At 47.5% G+C, this 26,153-nt stretch overlaps 1 protein-coding gene across 1 annotated transcript in view; it reads right to left on the bottom strand.

Moving 5' to 3' along the window:
- JMY (junction mediating and regulatory protein, p53 cofactor) overlaps positions 1-26,153 on the bottom strand; it is a 146,544-nt gene that overhangs the window by 79,209 nt on the left and 41,182 nt on the right. The window contains exon 3 of the mRNA XM_006119180.2: positions 11,635-11,785. Within this exon, the coding sequence (XP_006119242.2) occupies positions 11,635-11,785 (151 nt within the window). The remainder of the gene's footprint in view (positions 1-11,634; positions 11,786-26,153) is intronic.

Here is a 26,153-nt window from a genome sequence, read left to right as displayed (position 1 = left end):
CTCTCAACTATCTCTCTAAGCATAGCCTCCTGACCCTGCCCTGTGTAAACTGTTATATGGTTACCTAACATGTGTAATCAGCTTCAATTTAGATTTAATATTGTAATTGTTAGATTTAATATTGTAACTGTTTGATATCTATTCACTACTCAGAAATAAATCACTTTCATTGTTAAACTGGTTGCTTCTCTCTCTTTCTTTCTCTTTTGCTCACTCTTCCTTAAGGGGTGTTGTTTTGGCTTCCCCATTTGCTCTGCAGCAACGCTTCTTGTACCCAAGCAAAAGATCCCTGTAGTGCCCAAAATCCTGTGGGGTTTGCTCATCGTGTGGTTTACCTGTGAATGACTGTGGTGTGAAAGTGGGGATAGGGGGTGCTGAACCTGGGGGCTTATGAGGATGGCAGCTTAAAGTGCTGTTTAATCCAGCCCACGGAGTCCAAAGGCACATGAGGGTGCAGTGTGGCATTGCTGTGAAACCCAGCCAGCTGAGTCCAGGGACATATGAGGGGGTCAGCTTGTGAGTGCTGAGTACCCAGTCCTCTCAGACGTGCTCTGATTAGTGGGTGTGAGTGTCTGTGTGTGTTGCTAAGGTGGGAAGAACCCCATCCTGAGGAACCTAGTTCCTGCAGGAGAGCTCCAGTGGGAGGGGGAATTGGCAGCAGGGAGAATTCAGCTCCATATGAGAGCCCAAGTAAGCACCAACAGCACACTGATAGAACTGTTAACCTTCCCCCAGTCCCATAAGGGTAACCCTGATAAATGAGCATACCCCAGGGTATTGGGCAAATCTGGTAACACGGCTGCTATGCAGTCCCCCCTGCCACTCTAAGCTGCCCATAGGCCACCATAGCACACAGCCCCCGCTGCCCCAGGTCAGCCCATGGGGAGCAGTCACCACTACCCTGGGCCAGCCTCATGGAGCCAGGTGGGCCCTCAGTGCGCCAGGATGACCCTGGGAAGCAACTGCCAGGCAGGATGCACGCACCCCCTCCCACACTAAACAAATGCTGGATCTGGACAATGCTGGGTAATTCTTCTAGTTTATTAAAAAAAGAACAGAGTTATAAATGGTTAATAGCTGATATATATTCAAAATGGTTGTGAAGTCCTTATATCAATTTGTAGTAGAGATGGTAACTTCCAAATGACTGGAAGGTCCTCAGTCTGTAGTTCAAGATGCTCCTTGAATAAATTCAGTCCAAAGAATTAGAGCAGAAAAGAAGCAAAATAGTCTCAGGTATCTTTTATATTCTTTGCTATATAAATGGAAATGTATTGTACCATAGGGAGCCATTAGCCCCTATGTATGGAAAGTTACTGGCCCAAGATGGAGTCCAAGGTCACATAAGCATATCACATGTCCCTGTACATTGTAATCAATCACAGGGGCTGGCCATTGACTTCTCGCTGTGAAGTCCACAGGGAGACCTACTGAGTGGGAGGACTTTCTTCAATAGACTGTATAAGAGTGGAGTGGCCTTAATAGGCCATCAGCTTGGAGTAACCAAACTTATTGACCTTCCAAGTTGTATATGATAATCTTCAGAAGTTTGAGAATCAAGCACTCCTGCTGGGGCTCTTGTCTTGGGGTTGGGGAGAGTCATGGGGCTTCAACCCTGCAATGGTGTGTGGGGGAAGTCTCAGGACTTCAGCTGCATGGGAGTTGCCCGCCTATCAATATTTTCAGGGCTCGACAAATTATACAAATCTACTCTTGGCGAGTAGATTGTAACCCGGAAGAGCCGGGTTTGGGCGATCTGCGCATGCGCAGAACAATGTGCGCATGCACAGATCGCCAGACAACCTGGCTGGCGAGTGGGGCTCGCCGCAGTTTGGCGAGCCCTGAATACTTTAGTGCTAATTCTTTTAGCACAACAGTGCAAACTATCTCCAGAGGGAACCACTTCCTGCCCCATCCCAACTCCCTCCCATATAGCAATATGTGAAATGCAATATCATTTTAACTTCCAGATTACCAATTTATAACCTCTAGGTTGAGGTCCATGATTTAATAGAAATCTCCAGCTAATCCTAAAGTGCCACCCATCTGGTCCAAGCTGCTATGCGTCCTAAATGTCACCTTTTAAAGCCACCCACTTTCCTTGACGACTTCTACAGTACAGTTCTGTGTTCTATACAAAGTGTGCTATGAATATTAAGAATTATGGGACAACAAAATTACACTTTAATATTAAATTGAACACTAGAATCAATATTATACTGATTATACATTTAACGTAACAAAACGAATTTTAAAATTTGAAACTGTTGAAAAAAATCCAAGCTCACTGCCACAGAATTAAAGTCAAAGTTAAACACAGGGGCTGCGTCTAGATTGGCATGATTTTCCAGAAATGCTTTTAATGGAAAAGTTTTCCGTTAAAAGCATTTTCGGAACAGAGCGTCTAGATTGGCACTCATGCTTTTCCGCAAAAGCACTTTTTGCGGAAAAGCGTCCGTGCCAATCTAGACGTGCTTTTCCGCAAAAAAGTCCCGATCGTCATTTTCGCGATCGGGGCTTTTTTGCGGAAAACAAATCTGAGCTGTCTACACTGGCCCTTTTGCGCAAAAGCTTTGCGCAAAAGGGACTTTTGCCTGAACGGGAGCAGAATAGTATTTCCGCAAGAAGCACTGATTTCTTACAGTAGGGAGTCAGTGCTTTTGCGGAAATACAAGCGGCCAGTGTAGAAAGCTGGCAAGTTTTTCCGGAAAAGCGGCTGATTTTCCGGAAAAATTGGCCAGTCTAGACACAGCCAGAAAGTACAGGAAGACCATAACCAGATAAAACAGAACTTATTTAAGAACCATCCAAGATCGCAGAAGTTCCTAGCCTGATTGAGATTAGGATACATTTATTTTGAGCACCAACCACTACCTGAACTGAGACAGATAAGCCATTCACTGATTTAAACTATGTGGGACGATCACGACACTACCCAAACATTTCTGCTATACAGGAAACCCCCGAGATGCAACCACCCGAGTTACAATCCCCCGCACTTGCAACCATTTTTTAAAGTGAGGAAGAGGCCGAAAACCTCCGACTTACGTCCTCAGCCCACATTTATGGGGCACGATGCCTACTGTAAATGAGGGTTCCAGTAACGACACCCCCAACTTTCGATGCTTCCCCAGGAACCCATTGTGTCGCAAGTCAGAGGCCGCCTGTACAAAAAAGATGAAATTCAGATGGTGCAGTCTCTAGGCCCTAGTTCTCCAAAAGGCCTGGGCTCCAGTCATACCCTCTGTAACAGCTGTTGAATGGCAAGCTAATAACAGGGTTACTTTCATCTTGTATCCTCACCAGTATCAAAATCTGTCTTTGTTTATTATTCTTACAATTACCATAGTGGTATGAGGGGCCCCATTGGGGCAGGCACTGTACTCATTAAAACTAAGGATACATCTACACTTGCTCCCTATCTCGAGATAGGGATGCAAATGTAGCCGACCGAAATTGCTAATGAAGCAGGGATTTAAATATCCCGCGCTTCATTAGCATAAACCTGTCAGTGCACTATGACAATCACCAGCTGATTCGAACCAGGAATTGCACTCCAGGCCGTGTTAGTTCGAATCAAACCTCTTGGTTTGAACTAACATTACTCCTCATTTTTTGAGGAGTCTGCTGCCCCACACTGCTGCGTCTGATACGGAGGTACCAGTACAGGGTGGGAATAGCCCCTGTCCGCTGAGGGACCCAAGCTGGGGGCATCCCACGGAGCAGCCTCTGCCACTGGCGAGCCCAGGCTCGCTGTGGACATAGGCTGCTCCACAGCAGCAGCCCCTGTCCACTGGATGCCAGAACAGCCTCTGTCGACCGGGAGCTCGGGCCCTCAGCAGACAGGGACTGCTGCTGCCCCACACTGCTGCCTCTGTGTCAGAGGCAATAATGTGGGATGGCAGGCGACTCCACTGCATGCTCTTCATATAAAACTCAGAACAGCTTGCCAGTTCAAGTTTTAAATGCAGAGCATGCAGAGGATGGGGATTGCAGTTAACAGGAACTGTTAACCAATAAGCACTTGCTAACCAGTTAAATGGTTAACTGACTAGCCACTAACACCTGATGGATGGATGGATGCCATGTTAGTCCCAGGATATGAGAGACAAAGTAGGTGAGATACTATCTTATATTGAACCATCTTCTGTTGGGGAGAGAGACAAGTTTTTGAGCTTACACAGAGCTTTCTGTCAGATCTGGGAAATCTATACAGGGTGTCTCAGTTAAATACAAGTTGGAACAGATTGTTTAACACGAATAGCTAACGTATTTCTAAGAACCATTCTAGGTTATTTGTAATCTATGTAAGTGAAGTAAATCTCAGGAAAACATTTTTTTCCTCCGATAATAGGCTGACTTAAAACTGTGTCTATACTAGACACTGCACTTATTTAAATCATCTTTTTAAAAATTCACTGTTAAACAATTTAAGCCCGTGGTCACCAACCGGTCAGTCGATCACGAGGGCTTGACCAGTCGATGGCGAGGCATTCAGGGGCCCTCCCATTTCCCCCCACCCCTGAGAAGCCCCACTACTTACCTCCAGCAAAAATGGAGGTAGTGCTGGCTACCTGCAGGGTGGACGGAAGTCCTGCAGCTGCGTGCCACTTCCGGGGGTTCCAGAAGTACACTGGCTGCTCCCCTCCCTCAGGTCTGTGGCATGCCAGAACTTGCGGGGGAGGGGTCCCCAGAGGAGGCATGCGTAAGGGCTTCCCTGCTCCGCAGGAGGCACATGCATGGGGGCTTCCCTGTGCCACGGAAGGGGGAGTTGGCCCTGGAGCAGGTGGGAGAGGGTGCTCCCTCCGGGGGATGGGCAGAGAGGAGTTGGGGGGGATGGTGCAGGGGACTCCCTGGCCTCACTAGCACCCTGTTCCCTGCTGCAGAACCCTGCCCCCACCCCAGTACCCTGTCTCCCTGCTCACATTGGTACCCTGTCCCCTGCTGCAGAACCCTGTCCCCTCTCCCCTGCTGCAGAACCCTTCCCCTGCCCCAGCACCCACTAGCACCCTTTCCCAGTATCATATCCCCTGCTCCCACCAGCACAGTTGGGGCCACATTACTGAGGCTTGGGGGGGGTTTTGGGAGGATTTTTTTTTTGGATCTCGCTTGTGTGGCCCCAACTGACTTTTCTGTGGGTCAGTGACCCCTGACTCAAAACAGGTTCCCTGCCCTTCTCAAATAAAGACAACGTAGAAACTTTTTGTGTTTGACATAGTATTTTATTTAAAAATTAAGCCTGGCCAAACGAACCCCCAATTGGGGCCAAGCCCCCATCTGGCCGCAGCATTATAACACTCCTGCACCCACCCAGACCCTAGAGCTGAGCCTATCATACACTGAAACCCCCTGCCCTGAGCCCCTCACATACCCGACCCCAAATTCCTGCATCCTCACAGCCACAAGGCTGTGGCTTGCTTAGTACCTCAACCTTCCATCTGACCAACACTCCCCAGCCTGGAGTCCCCTCCCCGGGCCAGCATCCCCTTCTCCACCTCCTCCTGCATCCAAATTTCCTCCCAGACCTTGCACCTCTCCCCACACCCAAATCCCTTATTCCCACCCCAGAGCCCACACTTCCTGTCTCAACCCAGTGAGGGTATGGCTAGACTGCCTGAGTTTTTCCAGGATTCCAGAGATATCCCAGAAAAACTATTCTACGTCCAGGGATGCATTTGTTCTGGTTTTTTTAGTGGAAGAGTGAACATGCTCTTTTGGTAACCCCTATATTCCTCATTCCGCAAGGAATAAGGGGGATTCCAAAAGAAGGGGTGTTTCTAACATTTGGTCCAGTCTAGACAGGCCAAATGTTGGAAAAACCTCTTCCTACATAAGAATTGAGGGGAAAAAAGTGGCAGTGTAGAGTGTATAAGGGTTGGGGATAGCAAGTGATGGAGAGAAGAAGAATAGAGAGGGTGGGGATTCAAGGAAGGGGTGGAGTCTTGGGGGAAGGATAGGCGGTAGATCTTTGCTTGTTCTGCAATTTAAAAAGTGATCTTGGGTGTAAAAAGATTGGAGATCACTGTTTTATCAATACAAGAAAGGATTAGACTAAATTAAGCATATCTATGTTAGGTTTTAAACTAGAGTGACTTTTAAACTGATTTTACTAAACTAGTGCACTTTCTAATATAGACAACACCTAGTTACCTCCGGGCAGACTTCCAAGAGAAACCTTTTGCAGGTGAACCTGGGTCAAGTATTCACTGAGTAGTGTTGCAAGATAGTGTAGGTTAACAAGAGTCTTATATATTATGTAAAATCTAATTGATGAGAGACAGGCACAAGAAAAGCTGAGTCAAATGCAAAGATGAGAAAAGATTGATATTATGGTTGCCACGTGCTTGAGAAAAAAAGAAAATTCTTCAGGGATTCTTATCCGTGATTTAAGGATGGAGGATCCTTAAATCATTAAAAGTGCTGCTGTGCAGGAGCACAAATACCACTGCATTGAAAGAGAATTTTTGTTTGCTATTGTGAATGTTCAGGAAGGAGAAATGATTAAATAGAGAAATGGGCAGGCAGAAACAGGATGAAAGAACAAGGAGCTCCAGTTTCCCTTCAGGGGTTTGGGGCAAGCACCATACCACAGGCTCACAGACTTTAAGGTCAAAAGGGATTCACTGATTCTAGTCTGACCTCCTGCACACTGCAGGCCAACGAACCTCACATACCCCTATAATAGGCCACTAATCTCTAGGGGTATGTCCACACAGCAAAGTTAATTCGAAATAACAGCTGTTATTTCAAATTAACTTTAATAGTGTCGGTACAGGCAAACTGCTATTTTGAAATAAATTCGAAAGAGCGGGGCGCTTAATTCGAATTAGTTAAACCTCATTCTACAAGGAATACCGTCCAATTCAAAATAAGCGCTGTGTAGATGCTTATTTCGAATTAGGGGGCCTCCAGCCGTTCCCAGGGTGCCTTGGTGACCACTCTGGGCACAACCAGGAAAACTCCTCCCCCCGCCCCAGGGCCCTTAAAGGGGTCGAGTCCGGCTACTGGGCACGTGCCAGCTACAGGTCTGCCTGCACACAGCAGCAGTGACAGCCCCTTGCCCAGTGGTCAGACCATGAGCCAGGCATCCAGTGGCAGCCAACCGTCCCCCACCCAGTCCCCCAGCACCCAGAGGCCAACCAGGGGCCGTAGACGGCGCGCGCCCTCCTGGACTGGTGCGGAGATCATGGACCTCATTGAGGTTTGGGGGAAGGCCCCCAATGTTCATGATCTCTTCACCAGGTGGAAGAACGCAGCCGTCTACGGACGCGGAAGGGCCACAGACACACCCAGTAGCTGGTGCGCCTCAAAATCAAGGAGCTGCGGTAGGCACATGCCAGGGCCACGAGGGGCAGTTCCACAGTACGGGCTGACACTTGCCCCTACTTCCATGCCCTCGACCACATCCTGGGGGCGGGATGGTCCACACCCCTCCGTGGGGGCAGGAGGCCGGGACCGGAGGGCCCTGACCTGGGCATGGCAGAGGTGCCAATGCAGAAGGTGCCACGCCACCGGGATCCTCAAGCTGTCCCACACCGGAGTCAGCAGGGTCGTTCGGGGAAGCCACAGCCGCAAGTGCCATCACTGTCCCCTACTCGGGGGGGAGGGAAGAGGACGGACATGACCAGGGACCACGCACATGGGCCTTGCCTACCACGGATCATGCAGCAACCTGTGTACGTGCAGGCATGTGCCATGCCACCCTTGAGCAGGTGGCTCCAGCTGCGTGACACACAGGGGCCATGACCTGATAGCCACATGCATGTGTGAAGAGACCTGACACACTTCTGAACCCGGGACAGGACACAGCAGGACACCTTCCCTTCACACGACCCCTCTACACAGAGGCAGGGGACATCTCCCCCTCACCTCACTCACACTATACACAGCACAGGGGCATAGGTGTGGTCTTGGGGCAGCTCCCACTCCCTGGGAGAGCTGGACATTCCGACCATGGCCTCTGTGCAAGCGGGGGGGGGCTGGGCTTCATCCACTATGTCTCCAGGGAGAACTGACCACTCCTCCTCTTGCCCCACAGCCATACCAGATGCACATGCAGGGTGCACCACCTCACCGGGGACAGCCTCCCACACCCGCGGGCTAGTCAGGACCACCGCCACACGGCAGTGGTACTGGAACCAGCACCTGGGGGTCTGCGAGCCCTGCACTGCACCATCCGGGACTGGGTGCAGGAGGACCTGCAGCTCCGGCGGGAGCAGCTTGCCCAGGGCCATGCCATCTGCGAAGACCTGCAGGCCCTGCTGCAGAGCATTCTGCCTCGTGCTGCCCCAGCACCTGCTGCCCCCTCAAGCTTCTGTTTCTCCTCCCACTACTGCTCCCCCTCCCGCCTCACCCTCCACAACCTCCATACCCCCCCCCCACCTCAACCTCCACACCCTCCTCCCCATGGCCCTGGGGACGTCGAGGCCCCCTCACCCACAGTGCTGGGAGACGGTTGGCCCGGCGAGACCCCCACCCCTGAGTGCTAAGCTTCTCCTCCCCCTTCTTCCCCTTGCTTCCCCCTTCCAGCTCCCTCCTCCAAGTTTTCCCTTCCCCTCTCCCACCACCCTTCCCTGGTCTCCCCAGAGGTTCACCCCCCTCCCCCGTTTTGTTCAATAAACCCAGTTTCTATTTTTGAACATACAGGTCTTTTATTTGACATCAGGAAGGGGAGCTAGGAAGGGTAAGTGGAAGGACATGAGGGAGGAATGGGACATGAGCCCCCTGTGGGGAGGACCAGGGAGGCTCTGAGGGTATGTCTACACTACAAAGTTAATTCAAACTAACAGACGATAGTTCGAATTAACTTTGATAGGCGCTACACATACAAACCGCTAGTTCGAACTTAATTCGAACTAGCAGAGCGCTTAATTCGAACTAGGTAAACCTCATTCTACGAGGACTGACGCCTAGTTTGAATTAAGCAGTTCGAATTAAGGGGTGTGTAGCCACTTAATTCGAACTAGTGGGAGGCTAGCCCTCCCCAGCTTGCCCTGGTGGCCACTCTGGGCACCACCAGGGAAACTCGTCTGCCCCCCCTTCCGGCCCCGGAGCCCTTAAAGGGGCACGGTCTAGCTACGGTGCCCGTGCCAGACGGAAGCCTGCCAGCACCCAGACAGCAGACCCTGCACCTGGTATGGCACGAACCAGCTACCCGCTGCCACCCAGCCCTCCGCCTCTTCCCGGGACCAAGCTGGCAGCTCCCGGGAGCCTGCCCGGGTCCGCAAGAGGCGGGCGCCCACCTGGTCTAGTGCGGAGATTGTGGACCTCATCCACGACGTCCGCAGTAGGCACAGGAAAGTGGCCGTCTAGGGCAGGATAGCTGCCAGCCTGGCCACCCAGAAGCAGGTTTGCATGAAAATCAAGGTGGTCCAATGAGACCCCCGACCCTGAGCTTAGAATAGCCATACTGGGTCAGACCAAAGGTCCATCTAGCCCAATAGCCTGTCTGCCGACAGCAGCCAACACTAGGTACTCTGGAGGGGATGGACCGAAACAATGACCAAGCCACTTGTCTCGTGCCATCCATCTCCAGCATTCCACAAACAGAGGGCAGGGACACCATTTCTACCCCCTGGCTAATAGCACTCCATGGACCCAACCTCCATGACTTGATCTCACTTCTCTTTAAATTCTGTTATAGTTCTAGCCTTCACAGCCTCCTGCAGCAAGGAGTTCCACAGGCTGACTATTTGCTTTGTGAAGAAGAACTTTCGCTTATTAGTTTGAAGCCTGCTACCCTTTCATTTCATTTGGTGTCCTCTAGTCCTTCTATTATGGGAACTAATGAAGAACTTTTCTTTATGCACCCTTTCCACACCACTCATGCTTTTATAGACCTCTATCATATCCCCCCTCAGTCTCCTCTTTTCTAAGCTGAAAAGTCCCAGTCTCTTTAGCCTCTCTTTATATGGGACCTGTTCCAAACCCCTTATCATTTTAGTTGCCCTCCCCTCTCCCACCCTCTCTCTTCCCCTCTCCCACCTCTTTTTCCCAGTCTCCCCGAGTTTTGTTCAATAAAGAGAGATTCTATTTTTGAACACGTGTCCTTTATTTTGTACATCAGGAAGGGGGGCTAGGGAGGGGTAAGTGGAAGGAGGTGAGGGAGGAATGGGGTACGAGCCCCCGATGGGGAGGACTGGGGTGGCTCTGCGGGCTCCTCGGGGTGGAAGCTCTCCTGCAGCCCCCCGATTGACCCCCCTCCCTGGATGGCAGCCTGCGGCAAGTGCAGCTGGGCTGATGGCCGAGTGCTGTGATGTGCCGAGCGTGGGCACTCAGGGCACTCCAAGCCAGGACTGCTTTGCTGTCCCTCATCGAGTTAGACAAGCAAGCGGGGAACCCCTGAGAACTGTCTGTCCGGGGTGGGGGTTGGGTCCCTTTAAACACAGCCCTCGGCTAGCCTGAGACAGTCCCGAGTCCTAACCTGAAGCCCTGCCGGCACTGCTTCTGGCCATCCTTAACCCTGGTTCAGGGTCCACTCAATGTGGACATGCTAGTTCGAATTAGCAAAATGCTAATTCGAACTAGTTTTAAGGTCTAGATGCACTAGTTCAAATTAGCTTAGTTCGAATTAACTAATTCGAATTAAGTTAGTTCGAATTAGTGCTGTAGTGTAGACATACCCTGAGGGCTCCTCGGGGTGGACTCTCTCCCACAGGGCCTCCTGGATCCTAACAGCCCCCCGATTGACCCTCCGGATGGCAGCCTGCAGCAAGAGCAGCCGAGCTGATGGCAATGACCCCATGAGACACACCAGCGTGTCCAGGGGCAGCTCTGGCTCTATGTGGCAGAGTGCTGTGGTGTCCCGAGTGAGGGCACTCCAAGACAGGAATGCTTTGCTGTCTCTCATTGAAATAGACAAGCAAGCAGGGAACCCTGAGAACTGTCTGTCTGCGGTGGGGGTAAGGTCCCTTTAAGCACGGAGCTCAGTTAGCCTCAGGCAACAACCCCACACAAAAAATCCTAATCTGATGCCCTGCCAGCACTGGTTCCGTCCAGCCTTAACTTCGGTTCAGGGTCCACTCAGTGTGGATGCGCTATTTTGAAATAGCAAAACGCTATTTTGAAATAGATTGTGTATAGATGCGTTATTTCAAATTAGCTTAATTCAAATTAACTATTTCTAATTAAGATAACTCAAATTAACGCTGTAGTGTAGACGTACCCTAGCTGTGTTAACATCTTCAAGTCAAGGTTTAAAGACTTCAAGTTACAGAGAATCCATCATTAGTTTAAACCTGCAATGTTCTATATCACAGGTTGCAGAAGATGATGAAAAACCTGCAAGATCTCTGCCAATGTGACCCAGTGAATAATTCCTTCCCAACCCCAAACATGGAGATTTGTTTAAAAAAAAAATCAGTTATCTTCTCCAAGGACAGCAGATTGGTTTTACATAATCTACCTTTTATAAAACCTTGTTGTATTTTATCTCAATTAGCATTAATCTATGTCCTTAACTACCTTCTCTTTCAAAATTTGTTCCAAGACCTTGCATACATTTGAGGTCAAACTAACAAACCTGTAGTTTCTTGGATCACTTTTCTTCCCTTCCTAAAAAAAGGAACTATTAATATTCAACTTAGATCTTAAATAACCTTTATGTGAAAATAGAATACAGTGAAATATGATTACCTTTTTGTGCTTTGGCTGTGATTTCAAAGTACTTGACAGTAAGATCTTGAATAGAAAGGACAGCCATGTGGGCTTTCCTCTGCCAATCTGCATCTTCTTTTTGTAGGCTCTCAATTCTCCTAGGACCCAGGTAATCATTCTCTATGGAGATCTGAAAATAGATCAGTCCATCGTTAACATCAACAAATTAAAGCTGTCCCTGTTTTGTCAATGGCAGCTAATTGCAATCAACCGTGATTTTTAATGAAATTAAAATGCTCATTTACACTGAAAAAGGACAAGTCAAGGCCCTCACTAACATTCTTACTGTGAGAACATAAACTCAATACACAGAACTGGTGAATAAACAGCCCATAATATGTTGCAACCAAAGCCACCCTCGACAAGTCCAAATAGTTTAAAAGCTTCAACCAGGCAGGCTAAACTCCCTATGAAGGTTTGCAGTCTGAAGTCAAGGCGAGTCATATTCAGAGGTACAATTTTCCAGCAAATTGCTTATTTGCCACAAACTGTTTCTTTAGCTGACTCCGAATTGTTAAGAGAATGTGCGCAGTTCAGTGTCTACCAAAAGACATTTTAGTAAATATTTAAACAAAACATTGTGTTTCAACCCATGTGAAGTTAATTTTGTTTAGATTTTAGATTTTTGGAATTTTAACAAAAGCTAAAGAGGACTATTTTCAAAAGAATGTTTTGAAGAAGTATTGGAGGGGGAGGATGACCTCCCTTAGGATGTACGTGCAATACCCTCCCCCTCCCCCCCCCGCCTGAAAGAAAAATGCCTGACAAAAAATAGGTTAATTGACTTGCCAAGCTCCCAAAGTTAGTTTTTGGACAAGTCAGAATTTAAACTCACTTTCGCAAACCAGTACTTAATATATGAGACTATTATTCCTCCCCAACTGACTCTTCTACCAGTAGCAACAGTTTCTACTGGCCAAATTAAGTCTTTATTTACACAAGTGTACCATTATTGCATTTAAATTGTGCCCTGAGGCAACACCTCTTCATGCAGTGTATTTGTAAACCATTCTGTTCACGGGCAAGAACAGAATCTATTTATTCCTGGTAGCACTGCAGAGCTAGAATGTTTGAGGGAGAGTAAAGAGCAATACAAATGTGCCCATCAATTTTGAATATACCCTAGGAGCAGAATATATTGAGTAATATGCCATTTTTGCATAGCCTCTCCAGATTACAAAGGCATTTTATATTAAATCTGATTTATGGAAGAGGTCTTGAGATTAACATTTTATTATAAAAGTTGGAAAATCAATCACAGAGAAGAAGCAAGTCAGCAAATCACTTCGTATAGAATGTTAACACTCTGAAGCAGCAATGTGCAACCCAGACTACAGGTTGGAACACCTTGGTACAGCACTCTCAGGACAGAGAATTTGCCAGACCAGGGGAGGTCCCCTGCCACCAGTCCCCAAACTCCCATCTTGTGGCTACTCATTACTAACCCAGCAGGCACCCTGCCTCTATCCCCCAGGGTATGTCTACACTACCCCGCTAGTTCGAACTAGGAGGGTAATGTAGGCATACCGCACTTGCAAATGAAGCCTGGGATTTGAATTTCCCGGGCTTCATTTGCATAAGCGGGGAGCCGCCATTTTTAAAACCCCGCTGGTTCGAACCCCGTGCAGCGCGGCTACACGGGGCTCGAACTAGGTAGTTCGGACTAGGCTTCCTATTCCGAACTACCAGTACACCTCGTTCCACCTATTCTAAGGTGTACCTAGTTCGAACTAGGAGGGTAGTGTAGACATACCCCCAGCCACCCCGCTAGCCTGGCCAGGCTACTTGCCCAGCTGCTGATGGTTCCCTGTGCTGTAGGGGATTGCAACGGGGCTCTGGCCCTGCACTGTCCCACTGTCTGCAGCTCTGGCTGTTCTTCCTGCCATTAGGCTCCTGGGCTCTCTGTTGAGAGATCAGAGTGTGCCGGTTTTCAGAAGTGCAACCTATAGTGAGTGGGCTGAATGAGTGGCCCTCCTTCGTCTCAGCTGGATGTAGCGGTGCACAACCTGCAGCCTGCGTGCCCTGTCTATGCCCCTTCCTCACATGCCTCTCATACACCGTAGCACCACAATCCCACACTTCCTATTCCTCCCCCTTCCTTACAGCACTTTTGGGGCACCATGAATCTGCTGAATAGCACTCCATTCCCCCCATATTCCCCTACCTTCTAGAGTATGAACAGCTGTGATCAGCTGATTTGTGGTGTTCAAGCTCTGGGAGGGACAGGAGAAGTGGGGATGGAGCACTAATCAGCAGATTCATGGCACACCGAAAGTGCTGAGAGAGGGAGGAGTAGGAAGTACAGGGCTCCAGTGTGCAATAGGTGCATAGGGGAGAGAGACAGACATGGGGTGTAAGGACTGCAAGTAGAACCCCAGTAGGCTGCATGCAGCCCGCAGGCAACAGGTTGCCCCACCATTACACTGGAGTGACAGATTTGATTGATGGCAATTCCCTTTTAAGAAAGTTGGAATTTATTGAGAATCTAGGTTGTTGGCTACATCAACATTTTCAAATGTGCCACTGAACTCTTGCTGCCCCTCTGACAGTTTTATGTATAAGATACATTTTTAGGGTAGTTTCTTAATTGTGAGCTCAAGAGTAAAAGGCGAGTGAAAGTATTAAATGTCAAAATTACCTATAAACAAAAAATGTTGATAGGAAAAGGTACAAATGTGAGAGTGAATTATTCCAAATGAGAATCCTTATTGATATAACTGAAGGACGACAAAGATCATGCCCAGCAATACAAAAACTGAGTCCATAAACCAAAATTGTTGTAATAATTTAGGCTTCTGGATAGATAAAACAGTGCAAGGATGAACTACTATGCCCACTACTCTCTTTGTGGTCCTTAAAAAGAAAGGAAAAAGTTGGCAGAGAAGCAACTAGAGGAACAAATGCTCTCAGAAATAAGGGGAAGAAATGAGCTTCGCTATCAGGATTGCCACTCCGACACTCTCTTGGGATCACCTGTAACATTGCTGGACCTTTGTCATCCTGATCCCAAGATATCAGTCTGGTCAAGACATAAGACTCACTGCTGCAAGCCCCACCCCTGGGGCTGGGTGAGATTTAGCAGGAGGCCTAGACACATTCCCCAAGTATAACAAGAGCACAGGAATGAGAATCTCCCAGCAAATGCGCCTCCATTCTGCTGGAAGCATTCCCTGCAACCTCCCACAGGAGCAAACTTAGTGCAGGAAGGCTCTTCACAGCATGAGTGTGCCACACAAAGGCCTTGTCCACACTACCTTGTCTACATTGGAGACACCATAATCGACAGCATGATCAATGCACTATGGTATATATATCCCACAGCGCAGTGTTGTGGGAAGGCAGAGATGATTGCTGCCCATTTTGGGATTCCCTCCAAGTTCTCCCACAGCTTCCTCAGCTGCCAGCAACAATAATTAGAAGCTCGGTGAGTTCTCCATCTTGTGCTGAAGAATGTCAAAGCAGCTCAGCAGACTGTCTCCCTCTTCCTACAGCAGCAGTCTGCCTTCTGCTATGTGCTTAGGGCAAAACAGGGCAGAACAGGAGCATTCCAATAATTTTGTTCCCCAAACAGAACAGCTCACTCAGAAGTTAGATAATTTCAGGAGCTTTGAAAGGGGAGGGGCACACACCTACAGGCATCAGAGAAAACATTGAACAGATCCATCAGGGCAGACATGGTGGGTTACTGGTGGAAGCCAATACTGCCACAAAATAAAACAGCAGTGACTACACTGGCTCTCTACTCCAGTCATCTGAAGAAGTGGGTTGTGCCCACGAAAGCTCATAATACCATTTACATGTTTCGTTAGTCTTTAAGGTGCTGCTAGACTATTCGTTGTTTAAGTTTTTACACTGGCTCTTTGTCAATAATAAATTTGAGGAGGGGCAAAGAGAAACAGTTTCTTGCAGTACTAGAAGTTTTTTGTTGCCAAAACGGGGCATTTTTACCAACAAGAGCAGAGCCAGCCCAAGGTATGGGCCAACCGGGCTACCGCCCAGGGTGCCCCATTGTAAGGGGCACCGTGTGGGGCTGCCAGGCCGGGTGGCAGGGCCACACATACGCCATGTGCCCGGGGGGGGGGGGACACACGCATGTGTCGCGCTCCCAGAGGCAGCGCCACGCTCCTGGGGTGCACGAATGGCTCGGGCCAGCCCTGAACAAGAGTCACACTGCAATGTGTACACTCTCTGTCTTGTCACCAAAGGCAGTTTTTGGCAACAAAATGAAGATTTTCAGAGGCTCAATAATTTAGGCAAAAAAACCCACATTTCGAACACCATGTCATAACCCCCTCCACCTAAATTCCTGCCCAGGCCTGACATCCCCTCCTGCACTCCAATCCCTTACCCCAAACTCCCTTCTTCCCCCCACCACCATCCCAGACCTCACACCTCTTCCATTAATATCTTGAAAGAGCATAACCCATGACTGCTCATCAAATTCTTGGAGTGGACCCTCCATCAAAAAATTATTGCCCACCCCTGGGATAGAGCAACCACGTGGAATGAACATATTTGGAATGAACATATTTTGAATAAGTTTATCAATTCCTCCTTTAGATTTTAAAATCAGGAAAAACTGGAATTAGAACCTGTGGCTGTGTTTTTTTCTTGGAGCCTCCTTCGCTGCTCCCAATGCTAGACAAGTAGTATCTCATGAGAGAGGGGTCCCCAGAGAAGGGTGGAAAGAGGTCATAGCCCAATCTGACAGTGTCTAGGACCCAGTCATCTGATGTTATTGAGCCCAGGCATCATACAAGGGGCCAGCTTGTCCTCAAAGAAATGGAGGGGGAGGGAGAGACACCAAAGAAAGGGCGGGACAGGAACAGTGCTCTAATCCAAAAAAATCAAAATGGGTACTTAGTAGTGCAACCCAGAGCTTAAGTGCTACCTCTTGAGATGCCTATACTTCTTCCTGGGGTAGTCTAGCTATCTCGCGGTGGGAGAAGGGGAAAGGATCACACAAAGAGATGCTATAGCCTGTAGGGCTGCTCTTGCTGCACCCTGTAATGGCATCTACCCACAGGCAGCATATATAATGCCTGAAGAGATCTAATAGTACTCTCTGAATCCTTAAAGGAACATAAGGTTCCATCAGTCTTCTCCGAAAAAACAAGGTCCTGTCATCAAAAGATAGCTAGCCAGACACATCCAGTGTGGAGTCAGACACATCACCTTAATAGCTAGCCAGACACATCCAGTGTAATCCCTGAATTTTGGAGCCAGAAAGCCCTTTTTATAAATTGCCAAGGCTATAGCCCTTGCCAAAATGTGCACCACATCCATAGTGGATTGCAATGATGTTTTTGCCACCAAGCAGACTACAAGAACAAAAACACCAAAAATTAATCTCAAGAAACCTTGGGCAACTGCTTTTCAAATATGGCCATAGCGAACCACTCCGGGAAGTCAATATTTGGCCAGCAGAGTTTGCTAGTTTGTGATCCTCACCTGCATTGATCATCAGGTGGACATCTTCCTGCCAAGGAGATCTAGGTGCTTAGAGTCTGTCCTCGAGGAAGGACTTGACTCTGCCCTGCTGAGCCCTTGTAGCCAGACATGAACCCCATCTTGTTCCCCCCCCCCCAGAGAGCAAGAGAAAGGCAGTCAGCCTTTGATGCTCTGGGAACGCAGGTGTGCTGCCTGTCCCTGACTCTACCATAAACAGAAACCAGACAGTAAATGGGCTAGCTGACGACCTGGGGCCTCCCGTCGCCCTGATGGCTAGTACCAGTAATTGACACGCCTGCACTGTCCCAGGAGAGGAATCTTCGCCCATCACATACCAGAGGTGCCCATTGTCTGCATTTTCCCAGGTGTGAATTATGCTTTGCACCCTTCCTGGGAAACTTAGTGTTCAAAGCCATTTTTCCTAATTGGCCACTTGAGACCAGGAAGACGCCTACGTGACCCGAGGGGTTTAGTAGCCCACCCCATTTGAGCTCCAATCATCTACACCTGCTGGCAGGTATTGATTGTCTCCCAAGGTCTGTGGGACGCCCAACCTCACCCTACTTCTTCCCGAGGGATTGAGAGAAAGACGCTGGCCACTCCAAGTCTGGAACGCAGGGGTGAGAATATATATACCTGCTAGGTGTCTATTGTGCATGCATTTAATAAGAGCTCAGAGAACCAAAAGAGTTTCATGGTACCTGTAAGTGACTTATTAGTGTAATTTCTGTCCTGTCCTTTGTAGTGGCTGTGTTATCTGTAACACAGTAGTAGCATTTAAAAGCTAAGTTTATCCTGTAACAATAAAATAGTAACTGTTTAAGCTTTAACCTGACTCCTTCAGTTGCTGTAACAGAACCAAGCACAATTTAAAAGAACTTCAGCCGGTCATAAGGGACAGGTATAGGAAGAGCTTGGGCGTTTTGGATCGTGTCACTCCCAGGTTACAGATCCGTTGGGGCATCTCTCAGTCTTCCCTAGTCTGCCCACTGCAAAGGGATCCTGTATCTTAGCAGCTGAAATCTGAGGTGTAATAAGCTCTCCCTGTAAACTTCTTGGGGCGCCCGTCAACCTTCTCTAGGTTGCCTGCTGCGAAGGGACCCCGGTCTCAACAGTTGAAGTCTCGGGTGTATAACTAACACACACACACACACACACACACACACACACACACACACACACACACACACACCACTCACTGCCCTGTCCATTGGCTGACAGCCCTGTCATTCACCATTGTGATCACCAGGAAGTTCAGAGACTGATGGAAATAAAACCCCTTGAATCCCTGTACTGAAACACAGTAGTGCTTCCCCAAGTGCTTGGCCACCAGTGGTAATGAGGTTGGTGTAACTGAAAGAGCCCTCACAGGGTCAAGGAGCACCCCTGGAAGGGTGCTTCATGGTGTGGTGACAAGACTTCAGCGGCACACTCCAACAGCGGAGCCATTGCAGGTGCCAGCCTCACAAAGTCTTGGATCAGTAGCAATGAAAGGATCAAAAGGCGGATTAAGTCTACTGCCTGGCACACCAAAAACAACGACACCGTGGGCTCGTCTACATTGGCCCCTTTTCCGGAAGGGGCATGGTAATTTTTGAAATCACAATAGGGAAATGCGCGGGGGATTTAAATATCCCCCGCGGCATTTAAATAAAAATGTCCGCCGCTTTTTTCCGGCTTTTAGAAAAGCTGGAAAAGAGCGTCTACACTGGCCCCGATCCTCCGGAAAAAGCACCCTTTTCCGGAGGATCTTATTCCTACTTCAAAGTGCTGTCTGGTTCAAAGTAGGAATAAGATCCTCCGGAAAAAGGCGCTTTTTCCGGAGGATCGGGGCCAGTGTAGACGCTCTTTTCCAGCTTTTCTAAAAGCCGGAAAAAAGCGGCGGACATTTTTATTTAAATGCCGCGGGGGATATTTAAATCCTCCACGCATTTCCCTATTGCGATTTCAAAAATTACCATGCCCCTTCCGGAAAAGGGGCCAATGTAGACGTAGCCCCCCAGTATGGCATTGTTCCCATCCGTACCAAACTCAATGGATGCCCAATTTCCTGAACCAGAGTTAACACAACAGGGTGTCTGTCATTCGTATCCTGTACTGAGGGAGGGACAGAAGCACTCACATCATCCCATACACCAGAGCCAACATCATGTTCGTCTGCACTCTTCTTATAGGAGGCAGAGGAGTTGCCCCAGGACCAGGAGCATTCCTAAATATTCTTATACATACGCAGCCACCAAATACGCAGCCTTCAAAAACGCATCATGGACCATGAAATCTGGTCTCCTCCTATTAAATCTGGTCTTTTGTGTGCTTTTGCCCTGTTCTGTATGGATTTCACGGGAAAGAACCAGGTTTCTCAGATAGGGGGTTCTGGCCCAAAAAGGAGTTGGAAGAAGGTAAGTAAGGCTATTTTAGGTGGATTGTGGTACTGCCACATTTTCTTCTGCACTGCCTTCAGAGCTAGGCAACCAGACAGCACAGCTGTCAGCCAGAAAGCAGTGCCCCACAAGCAGCTCAGAAGCAAGGGGATACAAAACAATGTCACCCTTATTTCTGTGTGGCTGCCTTCAGAGCTGGACAGCAGGAGAGTAGCATGATATAGTACAAAAAGGATGGCATAGTATGGTATTGTCACTATTACTTGTGCACTGCTGCTGGTGGTGGCGGCTCTGTCTTCAGAGTTGGACTCCTACTCAGGAACTGCTGCTGTTCAGCTCTGAAGGCAGCACCACCACTACCAGGGCAGAAGTGAAGGTAGCAGTACTGCACAAGCACACCCCCAAACAATAATCTTGTGACTTCCCTCAACTCCTTTTTGGGTCCAGACCTCTACAATTACCACACTGTGAAATTTCAGGCTTAAATAGCTGAAATAATGCAATTTATTATTTTTAATCTTGTGATTCTGAAAAGGGCCAAAATGGACCATGAATTTAGTTAGAGCTCTACTTTCATAATCTTTTCTTTTACATCCAGACAGAGAACCACTCCTGAGCCTCCTCTCAGAGATCCTACCCCAAACAGGAGGCAACGCCTTCCAACACTCAGGGCGATATGCAGATTGAAGAAAGTGTCAGTACTGGGTCAGTCCTCATGGTGTGTTCAAGCAGGTGATGTTATAGAACACTACTTAAGACCTCATCTTGAACAATTTGCAGATCAAACAGCATTCCTTAAGGCAGGCTTTGCTGAGACAGAGCAAGCACCAAACAAAGGGCAATGCTCGAACCCTAGTGAGGGCATCTCTGGAGAGCACTACCACTATACTACATCCTAACATTTTTAACTACTAACTAGTTAACTATATACCATAAAAAGTGATGCTATGATAAGCTGCACACAGTTCCAACTCCAGCCAACAAGTGATGAAAAAGAACTGAGGAGGATCAGGGAAGCACACCTCATTTAGCCAGGGGACAGGCTTCAGACCAGGGATATAAAAAGTAGCTTAAAAAGGTAACTCTGTAACCGCTAAAAATCTTAGCAGATAGGCTTTATACGGCAGAGCCCACAGCGAAGCCTCCTCAGGAGTGGGGCCACTATGCCTTGCTGGCTTCGGGTCCAGAGAGGAGGCTTTGCTGCTTCAGTGAAGCCAAGCCATCTCCCAGTGAGCAGAGCCAGCAGGGGCTATGGGCTTCATTCCTCGGGAGCCTTCACTGAAGGATCTGCAGCCAGCTCCACAGGAGTGGCCAATAATCCCTGTGGGCCCACTCCCAGGGAGCCATAGCGTGTAACCCTCAGTGGGGGGCAAGAGGCCACCACCAACAGGGGCTGCTCTGTCTAGATATTGCTAAGCAAAGGTCTCTGAGTTCAGGCACAAACACCTAGTTGGCATACACATCTGCATCTTTTCAAATAACTGTGCTAGGTCCTCCACCCCAAAATCCAGCACATCACCCCAGCGCCCCACTGCTCCCTTCACTGGGGGGACCAAATAAGGCAGGAATCAGGCTTGGCTCCATGCTCCTGCCAAGTCACCACCTAGCCCTAATAGCTCGTTCCTACATTCTCTCTCATGGCAACCTATGCAACCAGAGTTTCCCCAACATCTGACAACACATGTGGTCAGGCTTCCTACAACCAATTCCAGAGCCCAGCAGCCCATCACCCGCTCTGGGCATGCCACATGGAACAGGAACTCCCTCAACTCACCAGGCATTGTCAGAAGGATCAAGAGACAGATCAGGTCTTTCTGCCTACCATCCCTCAGCCCTAGAACACAGCACCAGCAGCCCTTTTCCTCGCTATGGGATGACAGTCTTCTCTTACTACTACTTATCAGTTTGTCCTGTAGCTCCAGTGGTGGAGCAGTCAATGCTGAAGGTTCAGAGTTCAAATCTGCAGATGCATGATAAAAGGTTGTTACAATAGTAACAAGTTCTTTTATGTGCTTTCTTTGCCCTTTAGGAAATCTAGGAAACTTCTTTAAAAGAACACCTTAAGAAAACATTATTTAGCCTGGAAAGCAAACACTTGAAAGTCAGGAACTCCAACATTTACTGTCACCTGCACAAACTTAATTCTGATCTTATACATATGCACTAGATGATAATATACGATATGATATATGTTATTTAACTAGTACCTGTAAAGGTACTGACAGAGATTATGTTTTCAAGATTATGTCACTCCACCTGCATATACCTATAAAACAATGTAACATTTATTACAAACCTGTAGTGAAGTGTTTCTTCTTCCTCATATTTAAATATGAAGACCTCAAAACCCATAATACATAAGAAAACAAAGGCTGATGAGCATCAGTTCAATCTTTTCTTTACCTTCCATAGTCTAAACTTCAGAGTGATGCATTTTTCCTAGAAAAGACAATCACTAGAACTGCTGTTTAAGAGGACTATGATTTCACTGACTGTCGCAGGTGAAACACAGGATCATCAACTCAAGCACTAGCAGATAAAATTTTCACTCCATCTTTAAAATGTATTTAAGTTTACTTCTACAGAAGTCTGTTAGTTATTTAGGATCTTGAGAACAAGGAAGGGGGTTTAAAAGTGAGTGATGATCGTTTAAGTAACCAATTTAAGCAGACTTTACATTCTTATTTATGAATTTGTTCTAAATCACCGTGACCACTAAAGATTTCAAACAATATGCCCTAATAAAGGAAGACAATTAAATGATGAAAATGATACAAAGTGAGTTTGAAATGAATAAGCGATTTATCTGTCAGCATCATCCTTCAGGAGAAAAAAAAATCTGATTTTAAATATTTCATGCAAAATTCATAAGATTTTTTTTATCAGAATTAATTAGGTTGTACAATAGATTTGCACAATAGTTCACGTAATAGTGTGATTGTATATTACTGTGGTGCAATTCATCAATAAAGCTGTCACAAAGAGCAGTACATAAAGGCTTTTATTAAAAGTTAATATGTAGCAAGATTTGACAAACATTTCATAGTCTACTAATGCCATAGTTCCCCACAGCAGCAGCAAGGAGCAGCTTCTGTGGATAGCCCCAGCTATATCAGAAAATAAATGATTGTTTGGTTATTTCATTTACCAACGGTAGATGAAACAGATATTTATGAAATCATTGGGAGGTGAACTATCTCCAATTCAATAAGTTAATCATTAATATTTGGAGCATTTTCTTGCCTTACTGTATTAGAAGGAAAATTTTACCAGACAGATGACATTTAAATTGTTTTAAATAACTAAAACAATGTTATCTATTCTTTTTTTCCCCCTTCAGAAAATAAAATAGAATAAAACAGAAATATTTCATTTAACTATTTTAGTTAACAATTTTAACAAACCTGATTTTAACAAAACAAGCATGTGAATTTTTGCATTCAGTTAAACATGCAAGCTATTTAAAATCAGGTTTGTTAAAATTGTTAACTAAAATAGTTAAATGAAATATTTCTGTTAAAAACAAAAATTAAAATTGACTGTCGGACAGGTCAACATGAGAAACAAAGTGCTGGCTTCTGCAACTAACTCAGTCATCTTCAACTTCCCGTTTTGTTCATAATCTGGAAAAGAAAAAACAAGCTTTGCTGCATTTTCAGGTCCCAAACAATTTTTCAACTTGGAATGAATTAGTCCAAAGGAAGAAAATTTTCTTTCTACACCAGCAGAAGCTACTGCTGTTTAAAAAAAAAAAAAAAAAAAAAAAAAAAAAAAAGAGATTATCACTTCAACAGTCTCTGAATCCAAGTGCTTAAATGACTTCCACCAGTTCACTGGTATGGCTTTCTTTATAACATCAGCAGCAAACATATTTCTTGAATGGTTCACCCTTAGCTCTGAAGTTTATTATAGCTGTCATTATAGAGGGATGATTGCTTAATGCCCATGTCATAGCCAACTCCTCTTCTTCAGTAATTAACGTTTGACCCTGGTATTGAGTACTGTACAGGCAGTCCCCGGGTTACATACAAGATAGGGACTGTAGGTTTGTTCTTAAGTTGAATCTGTATGTAAGTCGGAACTGGTGTCCAGATTCAGCCGCTGCTGAAACTGACCAGCGCTGACTACAGGAAGCCCAAGGCAGAGTTGCTCTGCCCCGGGCTTCTTGGAATCAGCCGCTGATCAGTTTCAACAGGCTGAATCTGGACGCCAGTTCCGACTTACATACAGATTCAACTTAAGAACCCCAGGCGTCCCCAAGTCAGCTGCTGCTGAAACTGATCAGCAGCTGATTCCAGGAAGCCCGGGGCTGGACTGTACCACCTCCAGTACCCATCGGTCTGTGGTGATGTTGGACCAACGATGGTAATATGATCTCAGATAATGGTGAAAGATGAAAAGTCTCGTTTTCCCCGTTGACTATGGACGGCTTGCTTGCATCCTCGACAGAGAAGTCAAATCTGCTGTTTGGCCGAATGGTTTTGTTGAGGCCATAGCAGTGGCTCGCGCAGCTGTGTCAGCCACATCTATAGCAATCTGCAGTGCAGTGCTACATGCTGCGTATCCCTCCTGAACTATTGCTTTTAATAATGGTTTCTTATTGTCTGGGAGATAATGTAATAACTCCACTAGTTTCGAATAATTATAAAAGTTGTGGTTTGATAAATGGGCTGAATAATTTGCAATGCACAACAGAAGTGTGGCTGAAGAACAGACTTTCCTACCAAATAAAAATCTAACTTTTATTGTCCTTACCTGGGAGCACACTTTTGTACTGCGGCGCGTTAGCTTTTCGTTGCGCTGCATCAACTACTAATGAATTAGGCTGGGGGTGATTGTGCCGGCAAAGGGGTTGGATTTTCTATTCAAAGTATTTTCTATCGGCCTTTTTACTCGTAGGAGTAGCCGATGTTGGCGCCTGCCATATCTCATCCGCCGCTTCCATGATCATTTCATCAATCAGTAAGGCAATCCTGGCATGCTGCTGCAGATGGAGATTCTTTAGGAGGCGGTGCTTTCTAACCGGAACATCTGCCAGCTGTATTTCATGTGTACCTACTACTCGTTTAAACAGATCTTGGAATTGCTTTAAGTCATCCGATGGAGATATGTCACCTGGAAATATCGCTTCATCCGGTGAGGACGATGAACAGTCCGCCGGAGAAGTTTCTGGTTTAGGATCTTCAGCATCAGACAGCTGTCCCTCTTCCAGCTCGATCTGATCCTGTTGAATAGTTGGACTCCTCGATGGAGGAGGTGAGTTTGACTGCTGTGGTTGTTCAGGTAGGTACTGCGGACTTGGTGACCGGCAGTTGCTGGAGCATCCCCTACGGGATGACGACATATGATCATGGTGGGGACAATCATTGTACGATAGTAGTGACCATAATAGCACTCAGAACATGACGGGGAGGAATGATGTGACGAGCGTGCACTACTGTGCTGAATGTAATAGACATGTCCTGGAGAGTGTCTAGTGGATCCATGCCTGGATGAACATCCGGGTGAATGAGATCATGAACCGGACATACGTTCTTCCAGATATACTGCGTCTCTAATTGCGCCATCTGTATGTGACATGGACAGGAGAGATGCTCTAATCATGGTATCGCACACGCCTTGGCGGAGAGAGAGATGGTTGTGGGGAGAACACTGGAAAGGCAGACCTCTCTCTTACATGAGTTTGACAGTGCTTTCCTAGGAGCTGAGGCACCGTCAGTTTCCATGGCAACAGGGGAGCTCTGCACTGAGTGAGAGCAGAGCCATGCCGGGGAGATCAGTTGCAGCTGTGCTGCTAACGGTGCCGGGAGAACACCCAGTGCCAGCATTGCTAACTCTGCTGATGGTGATGCCACCAGAACCTGCAACCCTGAGCCCAGTGCCGTTGGGTCTAGTGGTGCTGAAGCCAGCGGTGTCAGAAGCAGTGCTGCTGAAGCCAGTGCCATAACAGCCAGTGCTGGCTGGCTTGTCAATTGTGGCACCAGCAGCGTTGTCAATTGCAGCAGTAGCGCTGCACCGTGAGTTGGGGTGGCTGAAGCCGGCACCGACTCGCTTGTCAATTGCAATACCTGTGCCGAAGCAGACAGAGCCCTCGGCAGTTGCAATTCCCTGGTGCCAGGACCAGCAGAGTGTCGGGACCCCGCGGGGGTCACTTTGACGGCTGCCAAAGTTTTTGAAGCTGCCGGAGGGAGGGAGCGCGTCGGGGATAGCTTCTTTCTCTTTGAAATAGCCAGTCCCAGAGAAGCCACTCTCCTTTTTTGACCGGAGGTTTTTGCGGGGGCTGAGGGAGGCATCGGCTCAGGCTGCAGTGCCTTTCCAAAAGTCATCATCTGGACCTTTATTTCCCGCTCCCTCTGGGCTCTCTACATAAGCTTGCAACAGTGGGTGCACTTTTGAGGGGCGTGTGACTCGCCCAGACACCTAATGCAAGCGTCATGGCCATCAGCCGCTGGCATGGCTTCCCGGCAGACTAAACATTTTTTAAAACCAGGGGACACCGGCATTGTGGGGAGCTGGTGAAGGTGGCTGAATGCCGACCCTGCTTAATCCCCGTTCTCCGCTCCTTGTCAATTTCAGGTCTTAGGCACTTAACTGCAGCACCTTGGAGAAACTGATTTGAAACGAAAAACTCCCTTTTTCTTTTTTTTTTTAAACAGAAGATCAGAT

Source organism: Pelodiscus sinensis, chromosome 6 (genome assembly GCF_049634645.1).
Source record: "Pelodiscus sinensis isolate JC-2024 chromosome 6, ASM4963464v1, whole genome shotgun sequence".
NCBI classification, from domain to species: domain Eukaryota; kingdom Metazoa; phylum Chordata; order Testudines; family Trionychidae; genus Pelodiscus; species Pelodiscus sinensis.
Note: the sequence above shows the minus strand (reverse complement) of the source record. Positions and strands in the feature narration are given on the sequence as shown.